Genomic DNA, 12785 nt, shown 5'->3' on the forward strand with positions numbered 1-12785 from the left:
CTTATACTGGCAAAATGAGCACATCTAAAATTTTGTGTTAGTTTTAGTTACTCACTTATTGAGTTGTCTGTGCATGTTATGCTCACCCATGAAAATGTTAGAGATAAGTTCATTATTATTAATTATAACCAGGTCCAAAAGTGAATCATTCCTAGTAGGTTCTTGAACTGCCTGAAATAAAAAGTTGTCATTTAGCATAATTAGAAAACCTTTGACTTGGCCCCCCCATTACTATAGTCAGTGTCTGGATAATTGACCAGGTTGATGATATGTCTTTAACTTCTCTGTTACAAGTATTCTTGTTCATTGGTAGGGTATAAATGACAATGCAATACAATGCTGTAAAAATAGCATTAATAGTAACACAATTGTTGTTGTTTAGGGCTCTGGTACACGGGGAGATTAGTCGCCCGCGGCAAAAAACTCGCGGCGGGGCGATTTCGGGAAATCGCCGAAAAAGCCTCGCGAGTCTTTTTCGCCGATTTGCGCGAAATCGCGCCGCAGCGTCTGCCATCCCGCCGGCGACTTACATGTTCGCCGGTGGGATGGCAGGGGGAAGGCAACTCGGGGAGATTAGTCGCCCACGAGCAGGGAGTTTTGCCGCGGGCGACTAATCTCCCCGTGTACCAGAGCCCTAAATGGACATTATTTCTCTCTATTGTAAAATAAATGAATGAATATTTATGCATAAGATTCTAATAATTAAAAATGAAACAATGCTGACATCTTGTGGTGAAATACAACCAGAGCATTCCACAAAACAACTAATTTCAAACTGCACTGCTATGCTTGCTTGTGCATAGCACAGAACAAGTTGTTAATAATTAATCTGGTCAGTAAGCTGCTGTTATTGCACATATAAGGAAGTAATAAATGTATATGATATTTTCTATATTTTAGAAATACCCCAGTTGCAAAGTCATCAAAATCAATACAAATGTTTGTAAAGATAACTCTTAAGGGCAATGACATAGTCAACGGTGAAAATTTGCTTCCATAACAACAGATCTCCCAGAATATGCCTTGCCCTTTGCTACCATTGTAACTGACAGAACTAATTATATATATTTGTGGCAATTTGGAGTAATCACTGGGAAATGCCTGCTTTCGCATTTTTTCGCAATTAGGCCAAATCGAAAAGCTGAAAAGTTGAAAGAAGTAAAAAATACTAAAGAACTAATGGGAAATAATGAAACACCATACTTAGTTAACAAGACCCTTCCTTAACTTTTCTGCTGCCAACCACGTATGGCATACATGCTCGCAGAAATATTCGTTATCTGCCAAGCATGTATGCCATACGTTGTTTGGCAGAATAAGGTTTCTCTGAGTTCGGAGCACACTTACATACATTTACACACACATACAGCACACAATTAAGCACAGTTTGTTTTTTTGTTTCTCATTTTGCACACTTTAGCACACTTATATACACACTTACACACTGTCACACAACTTTTAGATGTGTACACACATGTATACACAAACACTCACAGTTTTTCCCTAAAAACTGTTTATTTTGACAGCATGACTATTGGATCAGATATTCTGACCACTAATTACGCTGTTGTGTGACTTTTGTTGTTTCATTGATTTGCACAATTTTTGGGGTTTTATTGCATTTTTACCTTTTATTAGTGTTCCTGATCTGTTGTTTAGCATAGCTTTGACATGTGGTACTTTGATGTAGAAAATAACTTTACTTATTTTGAATTCATCAGAATGTGTACTTTACAAAAATATATGGCTTTCTGGGGTGAGCGTTCTTTTCTTTGGCTTTATCCCACATGAAATTATGTAAATGTGTTGATTTTGCAGGAGCTGAAATGATAGATCATATGGGGGTATGTTCCCATTGGGGCCCCTACATGCCACATACTTAGGTAAACCAATACATATTTGGCATCAAACTGTTCAGCGGACCCCTGAGTGTTTTATTTAGTTATTTATTTTTCAAAGAATTCACAAATTTCGATAAAAACCAATAACTTTAGGAAAGCATTGCAACTTGGTAGTTTGGAGTAGACAGGCAGTTTTACCTATTCTGGATTCCACAGAACCTGTTCTTTCCAAAAATGTATAATTTTCGGGATAAACTTTCTGTTAGTGGAATTTTTGGCCTTGAAATCTAAAGTATGCAGTTTTCTGGAGCAGTGCTTTGGAAAATTGGTAGTGTACTGATGGGAGAAATCTCCATAAAACTATATATATTTGGTATTGGCACGTTCAGAAGACATAGTACTTTTCAAATCAGTTGTATTTTCGTACATAAAATAATTTTTGTTTCTGGTATGTGTGTTTATATTGTGGAAAATATGATTTTTTTAAAAAGTTTTTAGACATTTAGAAGCCTATATCTTGTTACAGAATTAAAATTACACAAAAATACTACCATATTTTGAAAGCTTAGGTTGTCCTAAAAAAAATTATATATTGTTTTCCTGGGTAAACTAAAAGTCCCCACAAGGAAAGGCGCCTAAAGTGAAACTGTGCAAAATGTTCAAAAACTGTCTAGCAATACAAGTTCTGCATTGACCAAAACGGCAGGCAGTGAAAGGGTTAATGCCCCTAGGCTACTATCGCACTGTCTACACATGCCCTCTAAGTGGTGGATCGTAACAACTGATTAGAATTGGGCCCCAGAGGAAGAAAATACCTGTAGTACAGATTTGACCCCACGTCGCTTAAAGGGGTTGTTCACCTTTGAGTTAACTTTTAGTATGACGTAGAGGGTGATATTCTGAGAAAATCTGCAGTTGGTCTTCATATTTTATTATTTTTGTTTTTTAAATTATTTAGCTTTTTGTTCAGCAGCTCTCCAGTTCAGCAGCTATCTAGTTGCTAGGGTCAAATAACTTCTGCAAAAACTGCTGTAACTTGCTTAGAAACTTACATAACATACTGTACATAGAATCTTACAAAAACTATGTATAAAACAGTGACAATGCAGAGAAGCATGTTAGGGGCAGGCCAGGACAAACTCCACTGACCACCAATAAATTAAAACATTTAATTCCACTGAACCCAAATGAACTGACTTATTAGCACATTATTTAATCATTATAACTATTCATATGAGCAACATATTTCTACTTAAAACCATTTAAAACGTATGTTACTTTTGTAGAAACTTAATATCAAGCAATTACAAGGCAGAGTAATATGACAGAGGCAGGCAAGTGTGTGGGGTAGAAACTCAAACTTTACTGCCCCCAAGTAAACTTTTTAATTAGCACATTAATGGAATTATTTATATGAAATACTTATTATAGACTAACATCAGCTGATCATTGGGCCCCTAAAATAAACCCCAAAAATATTTTTTTGCCTAATAAAAATAAAAAATTTAAAGGACATGTAAAGCCTACATTTGCCTACAATGTATATCTGTTGGGCACATCTCCCCCACCCAAATGGCATCATTTGTACTGCATATATCCCCTCCGTTTGCCAGCACCATCACATTTTCCTAAAGCAAATAGCAGCTTTCACCCAGTAGCCAGTATACACACACAGTATACACACACACAAAGACCATTATTCAGCATGAATTTCATCAAAAATACAGGCTCACCCAGGGAAAACTGTCTTTGATAAAAGTTCTGCTTTGTTTGAGCTGAGCTCAGGAGAGAAGGTTAGGAGAAAAAAATTAAAGCAGACAGCTAGAGCTGAGTTTCTGTGGGAACCAGCAATGCCATCTCTTCATTGGCTGCTAGACTAGAGGGTGTATTTAGTAATCTGAGTTTAGAACAACTAAGCATATCTGGCAAGCTAGAAATCACTGATTAAATTTTTGTGTGTGGGGTTTACATGTCCTTTAATTCTAACCAACTTTAAAATATACATTCATTACATATTTGTAATGGTTTTTTAGTTATTTGTATATGTAACTGCTGTTAAAAGCAGTGTTTCCCTGTCCTTTATATTCTCTGCCCTGGTGGCTCTGGCTTTTGAAACAATGTAACAAACGCCAGCAGATTTTACAGACCTGTCTTGTAGTTATGAACTACATTCAACAAGTACAGCCTTTTTGTTCATGGGAAGGAGGCATATAAATAACTTGTACGGGGCCCAAAGTTTTTGATGGCAGCCTTGACTAGATCACTTGAAAATTCAGGGACATATCTAATAAATGCATGTTTAGGACCCCAATTTACCAAGGCAATCCTTGATAAAGCACAAGTGAATGCCTTCTGTCTGAGACGTTTATATTCACAAATGGCTCCAGGCAAGAATGTCCTCTTTCACCACTCATATTTGACTTGACTACAGAAGTTCTAGCTCAAAAGATCAGGCAGGAGCCAGATATACACAGGCTAAACATGGGGGATGTGGAGCATAAAATAGGTCTATATACAGATGATGTCATTATTATGAAGACTAACCTGCTAACTGCAGTCCCCCACCTATTCCAGATATTAAGTGAATTTGCTGTGTTCAACTGTAGGATGATCTCTGACAAAACTCAGGCCCTCCCCATTCGTATCAGTCCACAACAGTTCATTGCCTATGCAAGTTCAATCGTACCAGGCTCCTCTCTAACCTCACCAGGTAACAAACAATTTACAGATTGACATACATCTCATGGTGGGGACTGATAGCACTAGTCAAGATGATGATCCTGCCAAAATCCCTGTACATTCTATACATAGTCCCCATACTACCCCCAGATGTTTTCTTCCTCTCAATTCAATGCCTAATATCTTTATTCAACTATATATGGGCCAACAAGAGTCAGAAAATTGCCAGCACCGCACTCTAGAGACCCGGATTCTCTGGAGTTCTGGGGATGTCATGCATCTGGGAGTACCACATAACTATATTATTAGAAATGATACTATATTTGACAATCTCAAACCCAGATAAACACTGGGTAGCGATTGAAACAGAACTAACTTATCCTCTGAACTTATGAGCACTACTCTGAGCACCGGAAACCACAAACCCCACCTTGTGGGAATACAACTCCACAACTTACAACATGAAAAATGGCCAGAAAACACAAGCTATTCTAAAATTCAAAAATAAAAAAGAGAAATGTTAGTATGTGGAAAGCCAATATCCCCCCACCATAAATGTTCAGCTTTTTTTCAGCTTTTGTGCTGGTAAACCGTCGGGTTCTGCAGCCTAAAGGTGGCCATACACGCACCGATAATATCGTACGAAACCTCGTTTCGTACGATATTCGGTGCGTGTATGGTATGTCGGCGAGTCGACCGATATCGCAGGAAGCTGCTGATATCGGCCGACTCGCCGATTGGACCAGTTGGAAAATTTTGATCGGGCGCCATAGAAGGCGCCTGATCAAAATCTCCCTTCAGAGCTGAATCGGCAGAAGGAGGTAGAAATCCTATTGTTTCTACCTCCTTACCTGCCGATTCAGCCCTGAATGGTGTGTGGCACATCTGACGATGTTTTGTGCGACCGATGGTCGCACGAAACATCGTCAGATCGCCACGTGTATGGCCACCTTTAGGTGAGCCTCTCAACTCATCTCATGGCAGCAGCACCCGTGTTCTGGACATGAACCTAGAGGAGTGTTAGTAAGGGGTTCAATAAGAGCTATACACTCCCACAACTGTTCCTTTATTGTCCCTACTAACACTACCTCACCTTGCCCACCCCGCACCCTCTTTTGGAACAACTAATGGGAATGTGCATGTTGTGAATTTTGTTCCTGTATTTCTTTAACAAACCTAATAAAAATATATTTTAATAATATATGCATGTTGCAGTTGCATTTTACATTGCAATCAGCACAGTACCTCTTTATGGATATTTTGGTACTGAGTGATGATGCACAGACATTCTGTCTCTACAGGCCCACTTTTTGTGGTCACACCCTTTGGACTCCATCCACTTTAACCAAATTTTGGACTCCACCAAATTAACCAAATTTTCAGGAAAACTAAACTGTAGCAGTGAGGGCAACATTTACTTAGTCTGGTAACCCAACACATGACCCGGCACCATTTACTACATTTCTGCTTTAAAATAGAAATTGATGGAACAAGAGAGCTATATACCAGGTAAATAAGTTTTAGTTTCTTACTTTTGATAAAGTTTGAGAGAGAGTTTTGTGAGTTTAGTTTTTGTTCAAAGAGGGTTGCATTTCGGCATATATGGCTGATGCTGCATAAGACGTAATAAATTCATGGCTATCAGGATAACGTTGATTTGTTGCATATTTTAGCAGCACTCACTGCCATGGAAACATTGCAATTGTCTTCCCCAGCACATTATATCAACACAGAATTGGTTAATTGCATCATCATATATATGGTAAGAGCAGTCAGCACATGGCAGCAGGAACTAGGACTGTAAGCACATTATATAGTGAGAGGCGCTGGAAGGGGGTATTGACACCACAAGTACAATTTACACTGTGAATGCAAGTGCTACAAGCGCATTATGCTGTGAGAGGAAATTAATTCTGGCACCCAAAATACATTACATGTAGAGGCTGTGGGGTACCCCAACGACATTATATACAGAGAAGCAGTGGGTACTGATCCCCTAAGGACATAATATAGAGAAGTTATGGCACCCCAAGCACTATACAGAACATTATATAGTAAGAAGCAAAGGGCACTGGCACACCAAGTGAATACACAGCACCACAAGCAGTAAGAGACAGCGAATACTAGGCATCAAAAACTACTGTATAGTAAGAAGCAGTTAGAAGAGGCACTCAAAGCATATTATAACATTTGAGATTCTAGCATCTCCCCAAGCACTGCCTATCTCCCCTGCCAAAAAGCAAGGTATGTGGAGCTGTATGCCAGGAGCACTGTGTAACCTGTTGAAGGGAAAGCCATGCAGTGACTGCACTGGCATTGTTTCAAATCAAATATCTCTTACTGCATTGATACCTTTTCTGCTGGTTAGATGGCAATATTATATTATCATGAGATAGTTCTGCAATCCCTCCAATCCCAATGCATCAGCATTAAAAATCCATAATTATATATAAACATAGTAATTTAGGTTGAAAAAACACACACAATCAATCTTTTGGTCTAAGTGAAACCTGCATGACTGCTAGCTGATCCAGAGGAAGGAGAAAACCCCATCTAAAGCCTTTCCAATTTGCCTCAGAAATATTCCTCCCTGACACTAAGAGGGCAAGTAGACCAGTTCCTGGATCAACAGTGATCCTGGTATTTTCTCCCTTGATAAAAAGCCATCCCATCACTTTGTTATCCAATGGTCTCTTCACCATTCTGTTCCCTTCCTGTCTGTCCTTTTTCTTTTTAATTTCACTTCACTTTACAGTGTTACTTTTCCTTTTGTTCTGTTTTTGTCATGTTTCCTTCTAAACCTAGCCACATTATTTTGCCATTTTTGTTGTTTATTTTTCCCATTACTCTTCTCTACACTTAAACTCTTCTGATCCCCATTCCCCATTCTTCATTCTGTTTTCTCATTATGCTTCACTATCTACAGCCTACCTAATTTTCTACACATTCCATGCCTTTTTTAACATTGTCCCCCTTCCCATTTCTGGCCTTTACCACAACTACATCCACTAGCCCACTTCACTTCCTCCTTATGAATCTTTTACTTGTCCTCGTCCTCTCCTTGTAGTCTCCTCTGTCCCTACATTTCCTTTCTTTTAGTCATTCATTCCCACTTTTATCTCTCTCATCCCTCTCTTACTCCTCTGGACAGGGCCGCCATCAGGGGGGCACAGGGGGGACAGTCGTCCCGGGCCCGGACCATTTTCACTTTTAAAGGGGGCCCGGCCGAGCTACAGTTTTCTTTGTAGCTCGGGCCCCCTTTAATCATTTCCGGGCCCTGTCAGTAATCCGATTGGTCGCGCCCAGTGCGTACGTGCGACGTTAGTACGCACGGGGCGCAACCTTATAAAAGGGCCTGTCTTTGGCCCTATTCAGTCAGAAGTGCAGAGGAGTCGCCGCTACCACTACCGCTGAAGGAGGAGCCGCCGCAGGAGGAGCCAAAGAAGATGCCGGTGGGGTTGGGGTAGGGGCAATGTCAGTCCATGCTATACATATATATCTGCCAGGTCCTATGCTGAAATGTATTAAAACATTTCATTTTGTAAATATTTTGCGTGTATAATAAATTCTCCAATGGAACCATAGCCTCATTGTTATTTTGTATTGCAGTGGTAACACCCATACTATATGCATATTCTGTGTGCCAATAGCAATCTTCAGTCCCTGTTGGGGGTTGGGTGAGCGTGCTGGGAGTTGTAGGAACAGTAGGCAAATATAATTATAATATTTGGGTGCACTTGGGGGGGGGGATACAATTTATTTAGTGACAGTTTTACAGTGCACAGAAATTATCACAGCTAATATTCTGTGAGCCAGGGTGAGAAAACAGGGTGGCCCTAGCAATACTGACTGTTAGTGCCAGTTAAAGGGAGAATTTATCTTTAGGTTATCTTTTAGTATGATCAGTGGAGTACTATTCTTGACAACTTAAAATTAGTCTTCATTTTTTTAATATTTAGTTTGCAAATTTAGAAGCTATCTGGTTGCTAAGGTCCAATTTAGCCTAGCAACCAGGCAGTGGTTTGAAAGAAAGACTGGAATATGAATAGGACGGGGGGTAAAGAAATAGATCAATCATAAAATGTAACAATCACAATAAAATTGTATCCTCACAGAGTAACAGTTATTGGCTGCTGGGATCAGTGATCCCTATTTAAATGCTTAAAAAGATTCAGAAGAAGAAGGCAAATAATTCAAAAACTATAAAAAACAAATAATAAAGAAACAGGCAAATCTATAGCATGCTAAAAGTAAACCTTAAGGTGAACCATATATCTCCATATGTTGTGTTTCTTTTGGAGCTAAAGTAACAACAAAAACTTATAAGCATATATACAAAAATATTTATTATACATTTATTGCAGTGTGCAGAATATAACAAATGTATTAGGGGGCACTGCTGGCTACCAATGTCTCATGTCTATGTGTCCTTTGTACTGATGGGAGGGGCCATTGGGGGAGTGGCCCTGTGGGAGGGGGGCCCAGAAAATTTTGTTGTGAGGGGCCCCGTGATATCTGATGGCGGCCCTGCCTCTGGAACTGGCAGGGGCGGGCCAAGCTGACTGGAAGTCCTAGGCAACGCGATTGGCCACCTCGCCCCTGCACCTTCCCCTGCGTGTGCTTTGGCACAAGGGAGGGGGTGCGATGCGATAGCTCATTGCCCCTACCACGTAATGACAAGCGGCAGGGGCAATGACTAAGAAGCATGGAATAGGGGTAGGCAGGATAGGCTCCAGCCTGGTGCCCCCAATTGTTGAGCATTAGGCAGCTGCTTCTTCTGCCTTCCCCTAGTTCCGTCCATGGGAACTGGCCCCAGTCACTCACCTATAGTTCTTTTGATAAATGTCATTGTTGCAAATTAGCTTTTTCTTAGTTTCAAACAAATATAAATCCGAAAAAAAAACGAGTTTTAGTAAACCCCCCTCAGCAGAGCAAAATCTTAGATAATTTAAAAAAGTAAATAAATGAAGTCCAGCTGCAAATTGCCTTAGAATAGCATTGTCTACATCACAATAAAATTTACATTTGAAGGCGAAGTTCCCTTTTATCGCTGCTGCAGCAAGACGTCATTCACTGCCAGGACTCTACACAGGAAAATAGTTATGTTTTTTAAGTATAAAAAAAGAAACTTGCCAGTGTGCCACAAGCTTCTGATAGAGTGAGAGAAGTGAATAAGGCGTAGGTGGCACGGCAATGCGCTGGCACCCAGGTGGCAGTGTCGGCCTGAGAGAGGCGCCGGTCTCCACCCCCGTGTGTCTGTGCCCATGTGCAGCCGGCTCCCAGTCCCGCAGCCAATAGGCTCAGTGCAGCTTTAGCAGCGCACGCCGATCATCCCCTCCCGGGCGCCGGGGTGCTCCTTTCTGTGAGGCCGAGCCAGCGCACAGAAGAGCGGCGGGGGGGCCAGGCCGAGCAGCATGTCGGGCCCCGGGCTGCTGGTGGAGCTGCTGGGAGAGAAGCTGATGAATTCGGAGCGGGAGGAAGTGGATGTGCAGGCTCTGGGCTCCAGGGTGTCTTTAATCGGGTTGCTGTTCGGCTGCGGGATGAGCGCTCCGTGCCTGCAACTGCTGCCTGGCCTGAGCGACTTCTACTGCAAAACTCGGGACCGTCTGGAGATCGTCTTCGTCTCCTCCGACCCCGACCAGAAGAAATGGCAGCTGTTTCTCAAGGACATGCCTTGGCTGGCACTACCATACCAAGAGAAGCACAGAAAGGTGAGCAGGGCAGGGGCGGGCGGAGGGTCTTGCGTGACCCTGACAGTGCTGATACATTGCCTTCACTGAACTCCAATCAGCATATAATAAGAATAAGAATAGCTTGTGATTCTTAGGTGTTGAACTACAGATTGGAGCATCCTTCCTGCATCCCCTTATAGTTGTAGTTCGGCAAAAACGCGGGGGTGGGGGTGGCATTGGTAAAGGGGTCGGTTCTACGGGTTGGGCAGCAGTGTTTCTGTCTAGCCATGGCCATTCTTTAATTCATGGATGCAGTGTTCCCATTTGCCTCCTTTCTGTCAGGCACAGTGATTGTGGCACAGTTGACAATGGCTCCAAAAATAACACATTTGATATCGCTGCCCAAGTTTCTAAAATAATACATTGCCACCTGTTAATGGACTTTGCTGGACCAATTCTGTTTCAACCACCTATTCGCTGATGTCTTAAACCTGTCTAAAAAAGCTTAAATGTGTATTGTTTCACAAAGGCACTGTTATTTCTGTTTTAGTCTAAATACCAGTTTGTTGATTAAATATGTTGTATATTTGTTTAAAATTTCCCATAATATCATGGTAAATCTGTAAGCCTGGCTATGCTTATGGTTGCTATTGCAGAAACTGTGACAGTCCACAGCGAATTTGCTTTGTGCAAGTGTTTAATCAAAGCCTTGTATTTCCTTTGTACCACACAACCTGTGTAATTTCTGCTGTTTTTGGCAATACTGGTGTGCCTGTATATAAAGCATTTGAATGTATCCATCAAAATTGACTGAATATGAAATAGTAGCCATAATCAGAAGCCAATTACATCAAAATAATTGTTAACAACCCCCCCTTATTTACCATAAACACATTTTGTCATATTTCAATGGCCATCTGAGTTTCAGTTTGACAGGCCAATCCTCATATAGTCGCATCAAGTCAATTTTTGTGAGGTGAATTCTTAAATGCACAGTCACACGCACAATCACTTCAGTGTTTCTCAACGTTTTCTGGATGGGACCCTGATTAATCTGTAAGGGAACTTTGCAGTTCAAGTAACATTTTGCCAAATGTAATTCTTAGCAACTGTCCAATATACATTACATGTTTTAAAGTTGTTTATAAAGGGAATTGAAATTAAAAATAGCTTTTTCTGTCCTTTTCTGCACTGCTGGTTCTGTGTGTTAAAACAATGTATCAGAAGTCAACCCCACATGCATCAGCTGGCTTTTTTTCCCCTACATTCTTTCATATGACAGATCCACCAGGGTAAAGAATAGGAAGGGACAGACAGATACTGTTTTTAATAGCAGACAAATATACAAATAATGTTAACCCTTTCAAAATGTGTAATTAATATATATTGGAAAGGTGCTTAGAATGTTTATAAATATTGGAAATGTGCTTTAAATGTTTACAAACAGGCAACATTTAATTGTTCCTTTATCCCTTTCTCTGATGTCTTTCTTAACAAGTTAAGGATGCTTCGGAAAAAGCACATTGGTAGGCAACACATTTAGGGGCTGATTTACTAACCCACGAATCCGACCCGAATTGGAAAAGTTCCGACTTGAAAACGAACATTTTGCGACTTTTTCGTATGTTTTGCGATTTTTTCGGATTCTGTACGAATTTTTCGTTACCAATACGATTTTTGCGTAAAAACGCGAGTTTTTCGTATCCATTACGAAAGTTGCGTAAAAAGTTGCGCATTTTTCGTAGCGTTAAAACTTACGCGAAAAGTTGCGCATTTTTCGTAGCGTTAAAACTTAACGCTACGAAAAATGCGCAACTTTTCGCGTAAGTTTTAACGCTACGCAAAATGCGCAACTTTTTACGCAACTTTCGTAATGGATAGGAAAACTCGCGTTTTTACGCAAAAATCGTATTGGATCCGAAAAATTCGTAAAGAATCCGAAAAAATCGCAAAACATACGAAAAAATCGCAAAGTACCGATCATTACGAAAAAAACGCAATCGGACTCCATTCGACCCGTTCGTGGGTAAGTAAATCAGCCCCTTAGCGTAACTTTGCCCTGGGAAATATATGTACTTAGTTGTTGGCAGGCTGGTTGCCAAAAATGCAGCACACAAGTCAGCATGAAAGGGGTTATGTATGTATTGGCTTATATGTTTTATTCTCATTTCTAAGAGGAAACTTCTTCTTAGCATGTATTTTGGTGGCCCACCCTAAACAGCAATTGGAACAACTGTTTGGGGGCTTGAAGGACTAGTAGGACTGCCATGCTAGTGTTGGTAACATTGAATCTGTGTGATAAGGCAGTCTTTTTTTTCTGGGATGTGCCCACAATAACCCTGTGTTGTTGACATCAAACAGCTGTGTACTGTCCACATAAGGTTTTTGATAAGTTACAGGCTGGGGGGTTTGTTGGCTTTTGGAATCACTGCATGGGAGATAACCCCAAGGTGAGAAATTCTTCATATTCTTGTGGAATATCATGTAAGAAACATCAAACTCACTTGAAAGATGAAGCTGACCACTTCAGAGCTGAAAATCAGACCTACTTAGGAATTCCTAAAAAGGGGGGTTGAGTGCTTTACAAAGAACA

The 12785-nt window shown here is 40.6% G+C and overlaps 1 protein-coding gene across 1 annotated transcript in view; it reads left to right on the plus strand.

Annotated features, from left to right (window-relative positions):
• Nucleotides 1–9892: 9892 nt before the first annotated feature.
• nxn (nucleoredoxin) overlaps nt 9893–12785 on the plus strand; it is a gene marked incomplete at its 5' end in the record, with an annotated part of 79712 nt that continues 76819 nt past the window's right edge. Inside the window, 1 exon segment of the mRNA NM_001142200.1 lies at nt 9893–10231. Coding sequence (NP_001135672.1) covers nt 9935–10231 — 297 coding nt within the window.

Source organism: Xenopus tropicalis, chromosome 2 (genome assembly GCF_000004195.4).
Source record: "Xenopus tropicalis strain Nigerian chromosome 2, UCB_Xtro_10.0, whole genome shotgun sequence".
In the NCBI taxonomy this organism is placed as follows: Eukaryota; Metazoa; Chordata; class Amphibia; order Anura; family Pipidae; genus Xenopus; species Xenopus tropicalis.